The 22,540-nt window shown below is 42.6% G+C and overlaps 1 protein-coding gene across 3 annotated transcripts; it reads left to right on the top strand.

Moving 5' to 3' along the window:
- Positions 1 to 1,310: 1,310 nt before the first annotated feature.
- Positions 1,311 to 21,884, top strand: ZBTB8A (zinc finger and BTB domain containing 8A). Of its 3 annotated transcripts, none has more exons than XM_068268866.1 (4): positions 1,311 to 1,447; positions 12,281 to 13,215; positions 14,970 to 15,139; positions 17,436 to 21,884. In XM_068268866.1, the coding sequence occupies exons 2-4, from the start codon at positions 12,294 to 12,296 to the stop codon at positions 17,751 to 17,753; spliced, it is 1,410 nt and encodes a 469-aa protein (XP_068124967.1). In that variant the 5' UTR covers positions 1,311 to 1,447; positions 12,281 to 12,293; the 3' UTR covers positions 17,754 to 21,884. The 3 variants fall into 3 exon arrangements, with proteins under 3 accessions (XP_068124967.1, XP_068124969.1, XP_068124968.1); XM_068268868.1 differs by lacking the exon at positions 1,311 to 1,447 and adding an exon at positions 1,758 to 1,796; XM_068268867.1 differs by lacking the exon at positions 1,311 to 1,447 and adding an exon at positions 1,976 to 2,055.
- Positions 21,885 to 22,540: the final 656 nt, after the last annotated feature.

The raw sequence follows: 22,540 nt of genomic DNA, 5'->3' as shown, positions 1-22,540 counted from the left end.
GACATACTCACATGGCCCTGATCCCGCTCTGAAACTCTCCGCTCTCCTGCCGGCCGCAGTAGTATAAGTTCACAGAAACGTTATATATATCCTATAGGTCTGTATTCTAATCAGATAGAGGTCAATGGCTTGGTATAACACGCCATAACTGACCTATGTATGGCTGGTTAAAAACTGCCATAATATTTTAATATATTAGTGTAGCCATACCTTGGGTCACCCAAAAAAAAGCCTCTTTCAGATGGGAGGCTTTGCCCTTATCAGGCAGTTCAACATCCCATCTGCTGCCCACAAGCAACATTCGGGTGCAGCCGAATGGCACCAATTGTAACACCACGCATGTCAGTGCTTGCCATATGGTGGCATTACCCAATGGCAGAGAACTACAACATGTTGCATCTCAGCATAGCTGCGACTACGTGCAGATGTGAGTGCATGTCGCCCTTGTTAGCGTCGCTAACAAGCACACCGCACGTTTGGGTCTGCAGCAATTTTTACACATCAACGGACGTGTTGCATTGACTGCACGCTAACAGAATGAAGCATCGGAGTTGGAAAACGGATGCCTTTAAAAACGTATCCGTTCCACGGATTCGTTTTTACACTGATCAGTTTACCATGCGTGCCAGTGTGATCTGGGCCTTAGACCTCTCAAGCCATAAAATGTATAAATGTGCAAATACTAACATAATTTCTTTAAGACAAGCACTCGCTATCCCTTTCTAAACTCTACTACTAGCATAAAAAGTGAAATGAGAGCCCAGGGATTGTTTATTTAATTCTAGAGGTAGATGATGATCCCTTCAGAAGAAACGGTCCTAATGTAAACATAAAGAAGAATTACAGTAATATATTATTATTTTTACCAAAAACTGGAGAAAGTAATTGATTTGAAAAATTAACAGCAAAAGACAAAGTTGCTTATAAAAGTTGCAAAGGTGCATGCTTGATCACTGTTTGACAAAGTATCAATCAATAATTGCTCTGTTTTCAGATACAGGCCTACAGAGTGGACATGTGCTAGACTAAAGGGGCTACCTGTGCATTCTGTATCATAACATCCCAATTTTGCTTCAGTCATTTATTAATGCAATTAAGATGGCTTATTTTTTCACTGTATATTTGTCAGCTTAGCACATTTTCTCTGCGTGCAGGCTGGCATAAATCAGGACAAATCTCTATATTATAGATGTATAGCTTTATGCACTTGTGTAAAGGCAGCAGCTACTTTAGCCCATGTACATTCTGCAAATTCCTGCCACTCCTCCGGGTGTCTTGCCCCCCCTCAGGCGCGGCCCCTTTAAGACAGTCTCAGCCCTCGGGCGTCGTCACGTGACCGGCCTTTGTCCGGACATTCGGGCGACGGAAGCAACACCGGGGAAATCAAAAGCGGGTGAGAACTACCGCAGAAACGAGCGCACACCCGAAAAAAGGCGGGGTGTATTCCGTAAGTATGCAGAGACGCGACTACCTTATGCACCGATGGCTATAAGGCGTACCGCCCGAGAGGTGACCCGGGTTCGGGCGGGGTGCGTACTATCGCTTGTTAGCGAAGTCAGGGCCCGCTTCGCCTCTCGGTAAAAATAGGGATGTCTGTGCAGCTGCGGGCGTCACCCGCCGGGCCTGACAGATAACGGAACGGATGTGTGTGGGCGCGGAATCTTTTCCGGTGGCGAACCGACTACCGCCAGGGTTTCTACAGCAATAGCAGAGCACCGCTCCGGAGAGCCTTTACACGTATCGCTAAGCAATATTAATCACTCCTACAGGCTGGTAGAACGGTACCGAATCTCCCGGTACGGGTGTGCGGTATGATAGACAGCGCTGTCTACCAATCATATTTATCTGGAGAGAGAAGAAGCCGCCTCTCAATGAGTGACAGGGAGCGGGACAAATAATAGGAGGTGGACTTTGACCCGCCTTTACCGGCGAGGTAGTCCACCAATGGCAGAGGCCATTGTCATTTAGGTAGTGTCCTGACAGACGTCTGGCATAGCCAATCAGAAGACACCAAGCTTGCCATCTGGATGCAGGGATAGTTGAGATATGTCAGTGGTGCGTCGGAATATAGCTGTCACATTTTATCCATAGGTTGTTTCTGTTATCTCCCGACTGAGTGAGTGAGCGAGTGAGTGTGTATATGTATATTATGAGCTTGTATGCTAGAGGGTGCTAGTGTAGTAGAGGGGACCCAGTGGGAAATCTCATAGACAAGCTCCACTCCCTGAAATACATTGTAGCAAAGCCTCTGCTGCTAAAAGCAAAGTAGCAAAGTGCCCAACTAGTACAGGATCTTCTCAAAAAATTAGCATATTGTGATAACGTTCATTAATGTCTGTAATGTACTGATAAACATTAGACTTTCATATATTTTAGATTCATTACACACAATTGAAGTAGTTCCAAGCCTTTTATTGTTTTAATATTGATGATTTTGGCATACAGCTCATGAAAACTCAAAATTCCTATCTAAAAAAATTAGCATATTTCATCCGACCAATAAAATAAAAGTGTTTTTAAAACAAAAAAAAGTCAACCTTCAAATAATTATGTTCAGTTATGCAATCAATACTTGGTGGTGAATCCTTTTGCAGAAATGACTGCTTCAATGTGGCGTGGCATGGAGGCAATCAGCCTGTGGCACTGCTCAGGTGTTATGGAGGCCCAGGATGCTTCGATAGCAGCCTTAAGCTCTACCAGAGTGTTGGGTCTTGCGTCTCTCAACTTTCTCTTCACAATATCCCACAGATTCTCTATGGGGTTCAGGTCAGGAGAGTTGGCAGGCCAATTGAGCACAGTAATACCATGGTCGGCAAACCATTTACCAGTGGTTTTGGCACTGTGAGCAGGTGCCAGGTCATGCTGAAAAATGAAATCTTCATCTCCATAAAGCTTTTCAGCAGATGGAAGCATGAACCCACTTTTGAACTAGAACCAGCGGCAGAGGCGCCTGACCTGGGCTACAGAGAAGCAGCACTGGACTGTTGCTCAGTGGTCCAAAGTACTTTTTTCGGATGAAAGCAACTTTTACATGTCATTCAGAAATCAAGGTGCCAGAGTCTGGAGGAAGACTGGGTAGAAGGAAATGCCAAAATGCCTGAAGTTCAGTGTCAAGTACCCACAGTCAGTGATGGTCTGGGATGCCATGTCAGCTGCTGGTGTTGGTCCACTGTGTTTTATCAAGGCCAGGGTCAATGCAGCTAGTTATCAGGAGATTTTGGAGCACTTCATGCTTCCATCTGCTGAAAAGCTTTATGGAGATGAGGATTTCATTTTTCAGCATGACCTGGCACCTGCTCACAGTGCCAAAACCACTAGTAAGTGGTTTACTGACCATGGTATTACTGTTCTAAATTGGCCTGCCAACTCTCCTGACCTGAACCCCATAGAGAATTTGTGGGATATTGTGAAGAGAAAGTTGAGAGACACAAGACCCAACACTCTGGATGAGCTTAAGGTCGCTATCGAAGCATCCTGGGCCTCCATAACAGCTGAGCAGTGCCACAGGCTGATTGCCTCCATGCCACGCCGCATTGAAGCAGTCATTTCTGCAAAAGGATTCCCAACCAAGTATTGAGTGCATAACTGAACATAATTATTTAAAGGTTGACTTTTTTTGTTTTGAAAACACTTTTATTTTATTGGTCGGATGAAATATGCTAATTTTTTGAGATAGGAATTTGGGGTTTTTATGAGCTGTATGCCAAAATCATCAATATTAAAACAATAAAAGGCTTGGAACTACTTCGGTTGTGTGTAATGAATCTAAAATATATGAAAGTCTAATGTTTATCAGTACATTACAGAAAATAATGAACTTTATCACAATATGCTAATTTTTTGAGAAGATCCTGTACATACATACACAGACCACTAATTTGCCCTCTTAAATATGTCATTTGTCATCTATGTCACACTCCACTATCCACCCCTACCATCTGAATAGGTTTATTATTATTTATTAAGTGGCAACATATTACACAGCACTGGACAATACACTCACCTAAAGGATTATTAGGAACACCATACTAATACGGGGTTTGACCCCCTTTCACCTTCAGAACTGCCTTAATTCTATGTGGCATTGATTCAACAAGGTGCTGAAAGCAATCTTTAGAAATGTTGGCCCATATTGATAGGACAGCATCTTGCAGTTGGAGATTTGTGGGATGCACATCCAGGGCACAAAGCTCCCGTTCCATCACATCCCAAAGATGCTCTATTGGGTTGAGATCTGGTGTCTGTGGGGGCCATTTTAGAACAGTGAACTCATTGTCATGTACAAGAAACCAATTTAAAATGATTTGAGCTTTGTGACATGGTGCATTATCCTGCTGAAGTAGCCATCAGAGGATGGGTACATGGTGGTCATGAAGGGATGGACATGGTCAGAAACAATGCTCAGGCAGCCCGTGGCATTTAAACGATGCCCAATTGGCACTAAGGGGCCTAAAGTGTGCCAAGAAAACATCCCCCACGCCATTACACCACCAGCCTGCACAGTAGTAAGGCATGATGGATCCATGTTCTCATTCTGTTTATGCCAAATTCTGACTATCGAGACTCATCAGACCAGGCAACATTTTTCCAGTCTTCAACTTTTCCAATTTTGGTGAGCTTGTGCAAATTGTACCCTCTTTTTCCTATTTGTAGTGGAGATGAGTGGTACCTGGTGGGGTCTTCTGCTTGTTATAGCCCATCCGCCTCAAGGTTGTGCGTGTTGTGGCTTCACAAATTCTTTGCTGCATACCTCGGTTGTAACGAGTGGTTATTTCAGTTAACGTTGCTCTTCTATCAGTTTGAGTCAGTCGGCCCATTCTCTTCTGACCTCTAGCATCAATAAGGTATTTTAGGCCACAGGACTGCCGCATACTGGATGTTTTTCCCTTTTCACACCATTCTTTGTAAACCCTAGAAATGGTTGTGCATGAAAATCCCAGTAACTGAGCAGATTGTGAAATAATCAGACCAGCCCATCTGGCACCAACAACCATGCCACGCTCAAAAATGCTTAAATCGCCTTTCTTTCCCATTCTGACATTCAGTTTGGAGTTCAGATTGTCTTGACCAAGACCACACCCCTAAATGCATTGAAGCAACTGCCATGTGATTGGTTGATTAGATAATTGCATTAATGAGAAATTGAACAGGTATTCCTAATAATCCTTTAGGTGAGTGTAAATAGCAGGACTGTGGATTCGGTACAAAAATCATCTGACTCCTCATTTTATGAAACCTCTGACTCCGGGGACCCAGAATTGCTTTGACCCCGACGCCACAACTCTGAAAAATAGGTATGCATATAATGTAACAAGGAGTATCGGACAGAGAGGTCACACACAGTTATAGCACAGGGTTATGCACTCAAACAGTATAAGATACACGATTATGTGATTTTACAGAGGCCCAGGGGGAGAGGGGAGGGACCCTGCCAAAGGTCTACTCTACAATCTAAAGGTCTAGTAAACTTGCATGAGCAGAGTCGGTAGATAAAACAATCACCATGCCCTAAGCCCAGCAGCCGATTATCTGTAATTATACAATTTTAAATGGTAAATTACTTACATATTTCAGAGGGCAAATTAGTGGTCTACATACTTTGATTGTAGTAGCGGATGTGGAGTGGGAGTGACATCATAGTCAGTATCTGTTGACCCTCAAACTACATGGAGGTAGTAAAATTGGTCAGTGATTGGCCAATCATAATTGGAAGTGTGTACCAGGCATTGGTACACACTTTCAGTTATGATTGGTGAATCACTGACCAATTTTACCACTTCCATGTAGTATGAGCGTTTGCCTACACAATCTGCTCATAGTATTTTATATCTGTTGGCTCTTATACTACATGATGGTGGTAAAATTGGTCAGTGATTGGCCAATCATAATTGAAAGCAGGGCTGTGGAGTCGGTACAAAAATCTTCCGACTCCAACTCCGACTCCTCAGTTTATGAAACCACGACTCCGGGTAATCAAAATGGCCTCGACTCTGACTCTTTAGTCAAATATTCAACAGGGCTGTGGATTTTGTACAAAAATCATCCGACTCCGACTCAGACTCCGGGTGCTCAAAATTACCCCGACTCCGACTCCACAACCCTGATTGAAAGCGTGTACCAGGCTTAAAGAGGAACTTCAGCCTAAACAAACATTGTCTTTAAAGAGGAACTCCAGTGAAAATAATGTAATAAAAAGGTGCTTAATTTTTACAATTATGTCTAAAGTATTTCATCAGTGCTTGCCCATTGTAAAAGCTTTCTTTTCCCCGATTTACATTCTTACATTTATCACATGTTGACATTTTTACTGCTGGCAGGTGATGTCACTGGAAGGAGATGCTGCTTGCTTCTTTTTTTGGCAGTTGGAAACAGCTGTAAACAGTTATTTCCCACAATGCAAGAGGTTTACAGTTTCCTGTGGGAAGGGGTTTCACCACAATATCAGCCATACAGAGCCCCCTTATGATCAGTTTGTGAAAAGAAATAGATTTCTCATGTAAAAGAGGTTATCCGCTACTGTTTGGGATGAAGTTAATTTTTTGGTTATGGTTTCTCTTTAAGTTACATTAGTTATGTTAATTAAAATATATACAGTAGGTAATCTCTTACCCACCCTGTTTTAAAAGAACAGGCAAATGTTTGATTTCATGAGGGCAGCCATCTTTTTGGTTGAAAGAGGATGAAAGGGAGCATGAGACACAGTTCCAACTGTCCTGATTACCCCTCCCAGTTGCTAGGCAACGAGAAGCTCATCAGAAATCCCATCATGCTTTGCACAGTATCAGGGGAAAATTGCCCGGGCAGTTTTCTTTGGCGGAGCTTAGCTTCTGTACAGCCAAAAATGAGGCTTGGATAAGAAAAACAAAGTTTGGATGCTGTGAAACTGTTAAAGAAACACCAAGCCTTTTCAGTGCTGCTGAGTGGATTTTTAGTCTGGAGGTTCACTTAAAGATTCTGCTAGCGGTGTATATGTTACGGCCAGAACCCGAAGTTTGGCCACTTCTAGTTCTGGCCGGCCACTTCGGGTTCTGGCCGGCCAATTCGCGAAGTGCCCGCTGCGCTGCGGCCAATGTTAGAAACGGATCGTTTACTCTGATATGAATGTATCTTCTGGCCGCAGCGCAGCGGCCAAACGTATTAATTTGTTGCAATTTTTAAGCCGGCGGCAATGTAACGATTCAAGCCGCCGGCTTTTTCATCTGCCTCATCTCTCTCCCTCTCTCTTCTTATGGCCAGCCGGCGGGGGGGGGGACACGCGAGTCCCCCCGGGAGTCGTTCGTCGCAGCAGGGGCAGCAGAGCGGGGAGGCTGCAGACATTGCTTCTGCCAGCACCCGCTCTGCAAGAACGGCAGGCTTCCCTGCCGCGGCGAACGACTCCGGAGGGACACGCGTGTCCCCGCCCGGCTGCCCATAAGAAGAGAGAGGGAGAGAGATGAGGCAGATGAAAAAGCCGGCGGCTTGAATCGTTACATTGCCGCCGGCTTAAAAATTGCAACAAATTAATACGTTTGGCCGCTGCGCTGCGGCCAGAAGATACATTCATATCAGAGTAAACGATCCGTTTCTAACATTGGCCGCAGCGCAGCGGGCACTTCGCGAATTGGCCGGCCAGAACCCGAAGTGGCCGGCCAGAACTAGAAGTGGCCAAACTTCGGGTTCTGGCCGTAACATATACAAGCCTATACTCTCACTCTCCAAGTAAAAAAAAAAAAAAAAAAAAAAAAAAAGGGTTTTCAGCTTATAAGCTGACCAATTCTTTCACAGCAGCCTCAATTTACAGTCCACTATCCACAGTCAGTTACTTATGTATATCATACTATAACTTGTGTTGATGCCTTTGAACATATGTGAGTTGGAAAAGAGCATGCTTCACACTAGTCATAGAGCTAGCTTAGCAGTAGCTACTCAGGGAAAGCTTATGCCGAAACTCAAGCAGCAGTAATATAATACCCTTCTGCAAGCTAACACAATGCTGCATGTGTAGCCCCCTACCAGTAAACCCCCACGTGTAACATAATAGAATAACTCACAGTGGTGTACATGGGTTAGTGAACCTCCACATCGGGAACCAGAGGTACGCTAATCCACGCGGACCAGCGTGAGTCAGAGATGAGTCGTTGCCCAGTGCTAGTTGGCTGAATGGTTTCCGCTGCTGCACTTGCTCTGAATTTTACCTACATGGTAGAGGGGGGGCAAATTGCACTGGATGCTTTTGGCAGAGGGAGAGGTGACACCCCCCCCCCCCAGGTGGCTATAAGTGGGAAAATTTAGGACAGACTCAAGTTTAAGGCGACCCCTAAACGTTTATACTGCTGTGAATCAGTCCTACATTTCTCCACTTATAGCAGAGTATATACAGTATTACAGATTTAAAAAAAAATTCAAGCATGAGTCACCAGAAGTTGACGTGGTGGAATCTGAAAGCGCCCTTCAATGCGTACGTTAAAAAGGGGCGCTGGGAAAAAAGGGCGCTGGGTTTTAAACGATAAACATGGATAACGTTTAAAAATATAATGTACTATATTTCGTTTAAATATTCGTTTTTATAAAGTTATAAATCATTAAATAATGTTCATGAACTCGGCAAATGTGAAAACGTTAATCTTCCATTTAAAAAGTGAAATGAATAATAACGTTAAAAAAAAAAATTAGTAAGTAACCCTCCCTGTACCTACCCCTAACCCCTAGACCCCTGTATTGGTGCCTAAACCTAAGACCAGGGGGGGTCTTAGGTTTAGGCACCAATACGGGGGTCTAGGGGTTAGGGGTAGGTACAGGGAGGGTTACTTATGTAACCCTAAACCTAAGACCCCCCTGGTGGTGCCTAAACCTAAGACCCCCCTAATGGTGCCTAAACCTAAAACCCCCCTGGTGGTGCCTAAACCTAAGACCCTCCTTAGTGATAACTGTATTGTGTGTAGAATAATGTTTTAGAAAAAGTAAGGGATAAAATATATTACAATTTACGTTACGTACTGATCGCTTTATTTTGTGAATAATAATGTTTTACAAACAGTAAGGGATAACATTTAAACTAATGTTTTATTGAAATAGGAAAGGTAAATCATCACAAGCAGTTTTCTTTGGGCGCCCTTGGAAAACGTTATTATACGTTATTATTCTCGGGCGCCCTTTTTTCCCGTTCTGCGCCCAGTAAACGATATTTATTATGGGAGTCCACTAGCCTCCTGCACCCTTTTTTACTGTTACCCCCTTCAATAGGAGTACATCAGTAACTAGAACTTATTGTCCTACAGTATTATTCAAGCCTAAGCTATCACAATTATAATCCTCAGGGGTCTTCTTACAGGAACCTGAGCTGAAAATAAACCGATGAGATGAACTATAGTATCTATCCTACTCCTGAAAAACATATATTTTTTTTACAATATCAGTTTTATTTTCTTTTTAAAAGCTAAAAAAGTAGGTTTAATGCTGTATTGTCTCATATGACCGATACAGTTTTTCAGTGTCCCAGAAGCTAAACTCTATGACATATTAACCTTTTTTGTCTATTCCCTGCACTCAGAAGCTGTTCCCTTCAGGCAAGATGTTTATGACTGTAATGCTGGGCATACACGGTTTGTTTCTGCAGCTCGATTCTCTTATCTTCCGCTCGTTTTTATCTTTTTCCATTCACTTCTATCACAAATCAGGCGGCGAAACGATCGAACAGGAGATCGGACATGTCGGAAATTATCTATCGAGCCGTCTATCTGGCTCAAATACGAACAGTGTATTCCCAGCAAAAGTCCTTATCAGTGAGAATTATGCTATAGCCCATCTAGTTCTTAACTGCAGAGAAACTGTCACTTGCGTACCTGAAAGTTTAACTCTTTCAGGCAGAAAAGAAGAAAAGGAATAGGGAATAGTCATTTGTATGCTTGGCTCTGTATCTACACGTCTGTCATAATGTCACATTGGGTACACTCTAAATTCTTGACTGAAGATGCCCTGTCCACATGAAGTAATTTTCCACGATACAGAAAAGGAAACTTCGATACACAAGCATCTTTAAATCATCCTCTGGGTAACATGGACCAATGAGAATCTTCCCTGGAGAGGATTCTCATTGGTCAGATCAGTGGACTAATGAGAATCCCCTTTACAAAAACTCAAAGATGCATTATGCCCATGCTCACTTTTGTTTGCACAAGTCTATCCTGGAGAGAATTTAGGTAACCTTTAAAAATGCAAAGCACAAAACAGTGCAGTATCATTTAAACTCTGTCACTGCCCATCAGAAAATTAGATAGTGGGCGGAGCTAACCCTAAGTATGAAGTCACATAAATTTAGTACCAATATATATGGGTCATCAACCACCTTAGTGTACAAAGATAAATGCTTTATTAATATATGTTAGACACAATAATTCAATATACCAAAATGGTAATGGGACATTACAACAAAAATTCATATATTTAAAATTGCGTATGATAAGCGGAAAATTTTGCTATAAAATGCAGCTGCTATATTATCAGGGTATAAGCTGTATTGTGAGGTTACATATACCTTCAAACCAACACACGCTCCACGCAGTCACACACGTGCCATGTACAAATAATGTAAAAATAATGCGGTGGGGGGCCCTTTGAGAACAAATCCTGCATGGTCATGCATAAGAACTTTTTTTGGTGGGATTCAGTTATAGTCCACAGTTGGATCATTTGAAAACAGTCCCCAACATCAAATATGCATTGACAATCTGGAAAAGAACAAAAATATTGTAGCAAAGGATTGGTCTTACCGCACTAGTGGTCTGCGTCCTGTCCTGTCATTCCCATTATGTGTCTCTCCATGAACCAACCAGATGAGGTCTCGCATTGAGCATAAAAGGAGTTCGGGGGTCTCCTCGTCCTCAAATTTTAGTGCTTCATGCTCACTATGCAGTATGCTTCACTGCTATGATGCCATAAGCGAGTCCAGCAAAGCCAGCCTAAGCGGCGAGAATGGCAGGGATGGCTGGCAGCAGTGGGACGCCAGACCACGTGACTTGCCGTGCGTACTTGCGGCCCTGCGTGCATGCTGCTTAGCTCCGCAAAATTTTCCACTTCTCATGCGCAATTTTCTTTGTACACTAAGGTGGCTGATGAACCTTCAAAAATGCACCTTTGAATTTTTTGCCAGGGTTTCCTATTCATGTGCAAAACCAACAAATCAGAATGTCTTTTTATTAAAATATATTTAAAAGATGTCTGTGTTTTTCTTTTGTTATATTTAGGCAGGGTTCACACTTATCAGGGCGGAAATGTTTTTTCACATAAGAATTTTCCGGATATTTGTGTTCATTTGTGGAGCACTCTGAGACACAGACTGTTCCATTCAGCTGAGATAAAATAATCTGCTTTTCAAAGTTTTTAAACATAACATAAAACTGTAGAATATCTAAAAGTCACTTTTAGGGGTAAGATGATAGATACAAATGTTTATCTCTTCACTTTGTTTTCACTTCCTTCACCTGTTCTCAATCTGTAGCGAGCTACAAATATTCAGATTTGACCGCAAGCTCATTTTTTTTTCATTTCAGCCTTTTAACAGTACTCTGTGGCCAGGAACCCACTAACAGCGCTTTTCTAAGCCTTTTCTGAGCACTTGTGATTCGAAAAGCTCTTGCTAATGTAATGCTATGGGTGTGATCCCTTTTGATGGATGTGATTTTTAATAAAATCCCCCATAGCATTGCACTAGCAAAAGCTACAAATCACTGGAACTTAGAAAGCACTGCTAGTGGGTTTCAAGCATGCAAGACTGTCCAGAAACTCCCACCATACTCCAGGAATAATAAGCGGCACAAGGCAAGATACTCATTCTAAATACTTTTATTCTGAAGGAAACAGTGGCCATAGCATGGCTGCTGCTGCTCCGCCTGACCCTTGTTTCTTGTCATGACCGAGTCTTCTGGGACTTGATGTGGCTTATGCCGGGGTCTATGAAGGTTTGTGGTGCTGCAGCCAGTGAGGGATAGAAAGGTTTGGATAGCGCAGCTCTACTAGTCTGCATATGAAAGCCTGGCCATCATCTGGAAGCAGCAAGGACCCTGCTCCACTTTCATGAAAAATAGTTATTTAGGATTACTTTTAGTGATTTAAGATGGTGGAACATGGAGGTAGTTACATGTGCTAGGATAACAAAAATCATGGTATACTATGGTAGACATTCTTCTCTATTAATTCCTTTGCAAATATTAATGCAATAAATGTTATATTCAGTACAGTATACCGTATACAGTTTTACCAGTTTATAAATCCAACTTACCATCCTTTTACTTCTGCCACTTAGTGCCCCTGGGAGGATGGATTTCTCCTCTCATCATACTCGTCTTCTGAAGCAGTTGGATGAACAGAGAAAGAGGGATCTGTTTTGTGACTGTCACATCACAGTAGGAGGTCAGACGTTTAAAGCTCATCGTAATGTTCTATTCGCCAGTAGTGGCTACTTCAAAATGCTGCTGTCTCAAAGCTGCAAGGACGTGAGTAAACCTACAACAGCAACATTTGATATGTTTTCTGCTGACACTTTTACTGCCATCCTGGATTTTGTGTACTCTGGTAAATTGCCCCTCTCTGGGCAGAATGTCATTGAGGTTATGTCAGCAGCTAGCTACCTGCAGATGACAGATGTAATCAGTGTTTGCAAAATGTTCATCAAATCATCGCTGGACATCAATGAAAAGGACAGAGATGGATTCTTTAGCTTATCTGACAAAGACAATGGCAGTAATGGCACTGGACTGTATGCAGCAGGATGGAGGACTGAATATAGCCCAACACACATCCACGAAGTTGCAGAACATAGTGGCTTTATTGCAGGATACAATTACCCTCCTCCTATTACCTCTCGGTTACAACGCCCTTTTACTAAACATTCACGTAAACCAGAACATGTGCGCAAGCACCGTAGGCGATTATTGCCAGAAGCCCTTGCCAGCGCATGCATTACACCTATATCACTAGGTGACCTTGTGGGTGGTACTGCTGAATGCATGGTTCATGAAGAAGACAGCCTAATGCAGGAAGAGGATTCACAGCCTCATGAAGATCTGATGTGCCCTAAGGTAGAAGATGAGGAAGAAGGTGACACAGCACAAAGCTGGCCGGAGTCACCACAGCATGCGGAATCTGGGGAGCAGGACAATGTAGCAGGGGTTTCAAAGGCAGATGAACTGTACAAAGCAATGCCAACCATCTTGGGGGTCATGTCCGGGTGGAATGAAGGCGAGTAAACTTTTTGTGCTCAGTTTTGACTGTATATTGCTGACAACAGTAGTGTCATACAGATCTCTAGAGTTTCCTGGATTAGTTACCGTAGACTGACTTCTATAAATGAAATGACATACTTTTATATGAAGTAGTGTTAGCTATACCTACTCCTTTTCCTAAAGATAGTTACTGGGACATTACAATGATAGGTAGCGTCACAAAAGAAGCATAATATTTGGGTGGCAAAAAAGGTGAAGACCAGTTTTAACTGCTATATATTAATGTACACAAATGACAGTAGATGTAATCCTGTTAGTACTTTTCTACAAAGAAGATAAAATATTAAAAAGACTTAACTGCAGCTACAGTTAATTTGACTATCACCAAACTGCCGATATGGCCAGGTGGATGCCTCCACTAGGCACTGTTGCAAAACTGTGTTACTGCTTAATCTCCACCCTGTTTGTTGGATCATAAGTGAGCACCATCTCACTGTTGTGGGTCCTCTATGTTCTGGCTAGGAGCACACTTGGCGGAAAATGCTAGTGTTTTTTTACCCATAATGAAAGGCCTCATGAAAAAACGTGTGTAAATAAATACATAGTGTGTGTGCGTTTTACAATGTGCGTTTTTTCAAAACACACAACTTGCTGCATATTTCTCAAACGCATGTAAAATGTGTTTTTATTAAATAAACTAGCTGACCTAAGGCCGCCCATTGGCGCGCACACGCCGCCCGTTGGCCCTGTCTGCCCCTTGAAGCCGCACATCACTCCCCCTCAGTGTCTCTGCGCATATGCACAGTTTGTTATGAGCAGGGACACACACGGACGCAGAGACACTTGGATTTTATTATATAGGATGATACTGTGTTGTACTCCATTAAAATGGGAAAATATTGAAAAAAATATGCAAATGTGTAACGCAATTACATGCAAAAATGCACCAAAAAAATAAAAAAAATGTACAATGCAGAAAATTCGTGGTTTTCCGCACTGCCTTGTGTGTTCCTAGCCTTTAGGCGCTCAATACATGATGGCTGGATAGTGCAATGGTTAAGGGTTCTCTGACATGGGAGACCTGGGTTCAAATCTCTGCTTTTCCTATTCGGTAAGCCAGAACTTATTCAGTAGAAGTACTTGCGCAAGACTCCCTAATTGTAGTGGCTGCCTTGGAGGCTCTTTTAGTCAGACAGGAGAAAAGCGCTGTACAAATATTGGAATGATTACCTCTACCCCAGGGAGTACTTTGCTTGGGCTCAGGGGTACTTGGACTTGACATAGTCAATCCATGATAGTAAGATTTTATTTAAAAAAATGGTAAATCCTATTTAACAAACCAGAATAACTTATTAGTAAATTACAAGCATCAAGGAACATCTTAAAATGAATTGTACACTTACGGAGAACGCCTAACATAATTAAGTACTCCCGACATTCGTATGAGTTCAGCAGTACTTGAGATGGTGTTTCCCACAGTAAAAGCCATTTAGCCAGCACTGTCATTACAAAAAAGGTACATGATATAATACTGCTGAGAAGAACAATTCCTATTATGGTCCGTTTGACAGACAAGCAAAACACCTCCTCCATCTGGAGCAATTCATTTCAGGCAAGAGAGTAGTTTTCAGCATTCATAGTACATAAAAAACCAGTAGGCCATTCAGGGTTTGATGAAGGTAGGGTGATCTTTATTCATTTGCTATATGCTCAAATAAAGTGAATGACTGAGCTGACTGATTTATTATGATTTGTTTTTCCTGTTTACAGATGACTTAAGTCCTGTGAGGTTTAAGTGTCCCTTTTGCACGCATACTGTGAAACGCAAAGCTGATCTCAAACGTCATCTGCGCTGCCACACTGGGGAGAGGCCATATCCTTGTGAGGCATGTGGGAAGAGGTTCACACGGCTGGAACACTTACGCAACCATTTTCAAACTGTACGTTCATGGTGCCACGTGATGGTTTATTTTGAAGTGTAATAACAGCAATTGATAAATTAGTGCTGCGTTTTCACAGCAATTGTTTGTTCCAGTGTCAGCATATTTTACAATGTTTAGCAGACATCATAGGGTGGATGTATGTGCTCCGATGGTCTTACTGCTCTTGTGCCAATACAACCAGTAACTGCAATAAATCGATAATGATGTTGCGCTCCTCCACAGTTTTTGTTCCCCCCACAAGTCTTTATATCCAACCCGTTTTTCACCGGTTCGCAGACACCACTCAGTCACCTGTAACAATCCTTTTAAAGGTGTAAGCGCTCAAACGGCTCACTTGAATGAACAGAGTTCCACAACAGTCATAGATTCCACTGTAACTTCAATGATGCTCCTCAGAGAAAAAAGGTAAACGGAGAGAAAAAAAAATCAAAAAAAAAAAAAATCGCCCATAATAATGTAGTATGCTTCAAATCCTATGCATCTCCACCTTCATATATAGTGGAATTTTAAATGTAGCACCCAATGATCAGCTATATTATGCGCTTACCAGATCATCATGCTGCTCAATCACAAACAGCTTGGAAGCGTAAATCATGAAGCCACTATCAATCTTCGCAGGATCTTTCCATCCTCTGCCACAATACTCCTCAAAAAGTAAGACACGATAATCGTGCAGTATCCTCCAGAACAGTAGGACCTCCACCTCACCATTATTCCCCCACTCTATGCAGTCAACACCCGGCAGTGATTTTCCCTTTTAAACTGACAATCCTCCTCACCGTGAAGACAGCTTGTACTGTATACAGTCACCCACGTGCCACAATAGATTGCACTCATCAAATAGTATGGCTGCTCAATTATAAACAGCAATCTCGCATGTAGTCAAGTCAGGGCAAATCCTCCTGTTCACTTCACTCCACAGCATAAGCACATCTCCTTTAAAACTAAACACAAGCCTCCATAGCGCAATAAAATACTTTTAATATGGATAAAATCTGTGGTGTCACACTCACATTTTTTCACAGTAAAACCAGCATATCACATCACTCCAGCATCCTGGATGTAGGTGAAAACACCTCCGTATGCCATCCCAAGCTCCGCCCAACGCGTTTCGTCCTCAGACTCATCAGAGCCCCTGATCCAGATCATTAGGAAGTGCATTTAATTGGCCCCATCTCAGACTGCATACTCATTGCATTAAATCTGAATGCAAACATGAATTATTAGCAACTTTGTACATGATCTAATGCAGATGTGCCCACATTTTCAGCTTGCAAGTTACTTGAAAAATTACTAATTGAAAATTATCTAGGTAGACTCTACAAACAGATGCAAGCCACAACTACAGCACTTACAAATTACTCAGGCAGGAGGTGTGGGGTCTACCCAGAAGTCCTTTGTGATCTACTGGCAGACCACTATCTACACAATAGGCACCCCTGATCTAGTGTAACTTTTGTTTCCTGTATTGGCAGTGATCACCCATAATCAGACTCTTACATATCTAAAGCCTGATGCACACATCCAATTTTGATTGGCCAAATTTACCACTTCCATGTAGTATGAGAACTTGCCTCTACAATCTGTTCATGGTGTCTAAACTCTGTAGGTCCCCATTCTACATTAAGGTGGTAAAATTGGCCAATCAAAATTGCAAGTGTGTACTAGGCTTTACACTTTGTAAACGGATCACATTCTTCTCCATGAGTCCTGCCACACATGGGAACTCATTTTCAGAAACAGAAAATATTGAGATCTTCCTTTCATTAGCTCAGGGAAACCGTACATTCACTTTAACCATTTATTACCTTGTAAGTGTAGGGAAGAGCTATTTTCTTGCTCAGAGAACAAGTACATTTGTGCTTTGTAAGAAAACATGCTGGAAGAGGAGGTACACAATTCCTTAGCTTTTCTGGTACAGTACATGAATTGAGAGCTGGGTGAATTGTCAGCTACAAGATTGTAGCAGTAGCGATAATGGGAGTGATGCATAGAAGAATACTGTCATGCACAGAAAACACGGCAATATTACGGTTACTACTGGCAGCGTGTACCGAGAGTTCCGATTTAGCGAGTAGCACGAGCATTGCTACGGTAACAAGCGTTACTAACAGTAATGCGCATTACCGTAATAATACTCACTGTACTTGAGTACCACGGGTCACGCTAATAGCCAACGGCAGTACATGCTGATGGTAGTAAAGGTAATATTGTAGGGTGCGGCAATATTACCGCTGTTGTGCATCAAACTCTAAAGCATTATACTACAAATAATACTCAATTTTTCTTCTAGATACATGAAGCTGGCAAGCTTATTTGCCGAAGATGCAAGCTTCCAGTTACTGAGGTGACAGGCCGAGTGATACAGGATGGGACTAGAAGGTATCGCCTTTGTCACCCATGTCTTTCAGAAGCTGGTTTGGATAATGTTAGTTTTGATTTTGGAGACGAACAGCCACTGGTACTCCCACCTGAGAACGAGCGGGAACCAGCTTGGAACTTCAAGGACGATGTAAAAGACAAGAATGGAAAAGAGCAGCAAGATTCAGACTTGGTTATCCGGGAGGTAGAAGACAGTGAAGAGGAAGATGAAAAATCTCAAACAAACTAATGATTGGGGAGGGAGGGGTGACTCTTTTTCCTGTACAGAATATTTCTGGGAACTATGTATTGATATATTTAGTTTAGTCATTTTATGTGTATACATTGTTTTCATTGAATAGTATGATTGTGCACCATCACACTTTATTTAGCAACAATTAGGCCCAGTGCACACCAAAACCGCTAACAGATCGTCAAAACGCTAGCGGTTTTTGGAGCTGATTTCAGAGCGATTCTAGGCATGTTTAGAGACGTTTTCTAAACATGCTTAGCGTTTTTGTGTAGCAGATTATTAATATTGTTACAGTAAAAGCTGTTACTGAACAGCTTCTGTAACAAAAACGCTTGGAAAACCGGTCTGATCTAGCATTTTCCAGAGCGGTTTGCGTTTTTTTCCTATACTTTACATTGAGGCAGAAACGCTTCTGTAAACCGCAAATGTGCAGCAGGAGGCACTTTGCGGTTTGCTAAAAACCTCAAACCGCTGGTGTGCACCATCCCATTGAGATACATTAGCCAAGCGTTTTCACAGGCGGATGCGGTTGGCGGATCGCAGCTAAAACCGCTCTGTGTGCACTGGGCCTGACTGCTGCCAGCTGGGGAGAGACATTCCATTAGTTTGATCCTAATGCTAGGTACACACAATTTTCTGGCAGATTTACCTGCCAGATCGATTTTTTACATGTCCGATTGGAAAATCGATTGAAATTCAGATCAGACATGTTGGAAAAAAACGATCTGGCAGCTAAATCTGCCAGAAAATGATATCGTGTGTACCTAGCATTAAAGTGCTGATTAACTGTATACAATTTTTAGGAAACGATCATATTTTCAATCAGATTATTCTGATCATACTGTATGAAAACAAAGGAGCTGGCGGGCCCAATCCATCCTGAAAGATCGCATTATCAAAGAACTAGTGGTCGATCGGTGTGGCAGATTTTTCATAGATATAATTATAAGTTGGATTTGTTAATATTGCAAAGGAATTAAATACAATATTTTCTTTTGACCTGAATGATCTTATCAAAAATGTGATCGTTTGCTAGAATGCACCGTTAATGGGCACCTTTATTCATATAGTCCATGGCTTTAGCAATCTGTTGGTGGAATAGCGGCTATTCAGACTAAAGCACACTGATGAGTTTATTATGCTTCTGCTTTAATTATCTGAATGTTGAGAACCATATAATCTGCAGATACTGATGCTCATGTGCCGCAAATATGGCTACTACAACCTTGTGATGTAGTAAGAATAAAGCAGAATTTGGAACTGCTGTTTAGACAGCATGGTTCCATAAGGCCCCTTGCACACTGGCCATGGTGCGTTGCATCACAGTACTCTTTTCCACCACAAGAAGTCTATGTAGACTGACACAGTGACCCAACGGAAGTACCAAAATCAATCCCGTTGCAAAGTCTACAGCATGTTACCGCATGAACCATGTCTACCACACAGATCGTGCAGTAATGCAAGTCAATGGGCAACGCAGGCAGTGTGAGCTGACTGACGGGAATCCCAGTGACATACTTCCTGCCCAGGGGGCCGTATCACTACCGTAGGGGGGCATATGCAGATGACCCTGTTGTCGCACCCTGACGCAGGATCATATGAAACCTCATTTCTGCACCTCATTGCACACAACAGGTGTGCAACCAGCCTAAAGCAACTCTTGTTTAGACCCACGAGGGTTGATTCACATCTGGGGAATATACATGATCCAGACTGACAAGTTAAAGGACAGATGCGAGTTGTTTTTTTTTTGTTTGTTTTAACAAAGATCTACTTACCTGGGGCTTCCTTCAGCCCCTGGCATCTGATATGTCCCTTGCTGTAGCTTAGTTTCCAGCCGGTGTCTGGGGGTCCCCTCTGTTACAGATACCAACCGGCATCTACTGCGCGAGCACCACTCGCGATTTCGCTCATGTGGTCTGGAGTGTTCTGCGCAGGCACAGTAGATGCCAACCTGGAGAGGTCGGCATCTGCAATGGAAGGGACCCCAATCTACCAGCTGGGAATGAAGCTGCGGCGAGGGCACAGGGCGGCTGCTAGGGGCTGGAGGAAGCCCCAGGTAAGAACATTTTTTTCCCCAACTTCCCTCGGACCTTTCCTTTAAGGTGTGACATGGATGAGCGACCAGCACTTTGAGACCTAAAAACTCAAATAGCACCTTTGAAAGGGTGGATAAAGATAACTGACAAATACACCATTACAATATTTGTAATTTACAAAGCACCACTGTTTTTTGTAACATTTGATTGGATTTATTACAGGTAAATTCTTACTGAAGGCAATTCACTAACCTTTCAGCAATTCTCTGTATAAGGGTTAATGAAACTTTTGCCATCTAGTACACACAAAGGGAACCTGAAATTAGAAGAATATGGAGGCTGCCATCTCCCTAATAAATAATACCAGTTTTCTGGCTTATGCCGAGCTATGGGCTTTAGTGTTTTTTGAGTCACACACCTGCAACAAGCATGCAGCCAGTGGAGTCAGACCAGAGTCAAAGCATCTGATCTACATGCTCATTCTGGGTCAGTGACTTGAAGAATTAGAGGCAGAACATCAGCACAGAAGTCGGGCAACTGGCATTATTTGTTAGAAAATGAACATGACAGACTTTGGCCTCAATTCACTAAGATCATGCTAGAGATAATAAGGCAAGAGAAAACTTACCTCCACACGAGTTATCTTACCTCTTCATTCCTTAAGTTACCTCTCCTGTAGTTAATTTACCTCCTCTGTAGTTATTTTCAAATGCAGCTAATTAACCTCGTCAGCGGTATGGACGAATATATCCGTCCATCACCGCCGGAGGTCGCCGCTCAGGCCCTACTGGGCCGATTTTTGCAAAATAAAAAGCAGCACACGCAGCCGGCACTTTGCCAGCCGCGTGTGCTGCCTGATCCGCCGCGAGCAGCAGCGAAAGAGGGTCCCCCCAGCCGCCCGAGCCCTGCGCAGCCGGAACAAAAGTTCCGGCCAGCGCTAAGGGCTGGATCGGAGGCGGCTGACGTCCATGACGTCACTCCGCTCGTCGCTATGGCGACAATGTAGGCAAAACAAGGAAGGCTGCTCATTGCGGCCTTCCTTATTCTGGTCACCGGAGGCGATCAGAATGACGCTTCCGGAGCGCCCTCTAGTGGGCTTTCATGCAGCCAACTTTCAGTTGGCTGCATGAAACAGTTTTTTTTTAATTTAAAAAAAACCCTCCCGCAGCCGCCCTGGCGATCTTAATAGAACGCCAGGGAGGTTAGCAGCCTGTCTTTAACTCTGGAGTTATTTTAAGGATTGGAGAGTTAATTTAAAGACAGAAGAGTTAACTTTAGGCTTGCCTGAGGTAAAATGTTTCCTGAATACTACATGCCTTATCACCATGGTAACAACTCTAGAAGAGTTATTAAAGACAGGAGATAAGTTTAGTGAATTGAGGCCTTTGTTTTTTCTTGAAGGGAACCTGAAGTGATAAGAATACTAACTCCAGTCCAGATTTGCTGGATCACCTACTTTCGCCAATATAGTAGCCCCATTTTGTATTACCACCTCCACTACCTCAATGATGTTTTAAGCTGTTGACTTTCTGTGAGGCAGTTCATATGAATTAAAGGGTCTTTCTAGGAAGTCAATTGAAGAGGTGGAATGGTGATATAACATTATGCTAAACTTCACATAAAATCGGATTGTTTTCCACAACAGAAACAAGCAGAAAAACTGCCATTTCAACGGATCCTATGCCAGTGTAATGTAAAGTGGGAGGAGGGAACAGTCCTAAGACTGTTGCTGCCAACACCGTATTCTGCAACTGCTACTACATGCCGCAAGCATCCATCCATATTTGAAAGACTTAAGTATTTTTTGCCAGAAGTTTTGCTTTAACATTGTGTGCAAGCCCTAAAACTTTGTTGATCTGTAAATATCCAAGTTAAATAGCATTTGCAACTGAAGTTTTCCTTGGTGCAAGAAAATGCTTTGCTGTAAAAAGAATCTGTTGCTATTTAAGACTTCTGTATGTTATGAATTGCGAAATATCCTGAAACTTTCAGTGTTTTAATGAATCATAAATTATATCCCATCTATTGCAGCTTCTGCTTACAATATGACTAGCTTTTATCAGCCATTAAATGGTCCTTATTAAATGTTCTTTGGGGAGCAGGCTGTATATTTAACGTTGTACATATCCACAAAGCTGTACTAAAAGGGAAAAAAAGCTGTACATACGGACCAAAAAGAATTTCATTATAAAATAAAATGGTATATACATTTTTTTTTGTCAAGCCACTAGTAATAAATGAATTACTTTACAGAGGAACTTTAATCAAGGATTGAATTTCATTCCAATCAGTAGCTGATACTCCCTTTCCCATGTGAAATCTTTACCTTTCCTCGAGTAGATCATCAAGGTGGTCTGTGTGGCTGATATTGTGGTGAAACCCCTCCCACAGTGTGATGTCATAACTATGGTCCTGGCAGTTTGCTGTCTGTGAACCTTGTTGCATTCTGGGAAATAACGGCCGTTTCCGACTGCTAAGCAAGCAATATCTCCCTCTGTGCATTGAACTCTCAATAAGCAGACATTCTGCAGTGAACATAGTGAATCCAGCGCAGAAGACTTGGGCGCACAGGGAGTAACTTCGGCGCCGTCAGACGGAGCTGAAGTTACTTTTAAAACACAATAATTCAGCTTCCAGCAATTGCTGGAAGCCTAAATATTTAATTCCCCACCATCCATGGTGGCCTGGAGGGGGAATAGTGTTTAACACGGCCGGGACTTGTGCAGCAGCAGGATCAGCCATATA

The sequence above is a fragment of the Hyperolius riggenbachi genome, chromosome 2 (genome assembly GCF_040937935.1).
Source record: "Hyperolius riggenbachi isolate aHypRig1 chromosome 2, aHypRig1.pri, whole genome shotgun sequence".
Taxonomy (NCBI): domain Eukaryota; kingdom Metazoa; phylum Chordata; class Amphibia; order Anura; family Hyperoliidae; genus Hyperolius; species Hyperolius riggenbachi.
Note: the sequence above shows the minus strand (reverse complement) of the source record. Positions and strands in the feature narration are given on the sequence as shown.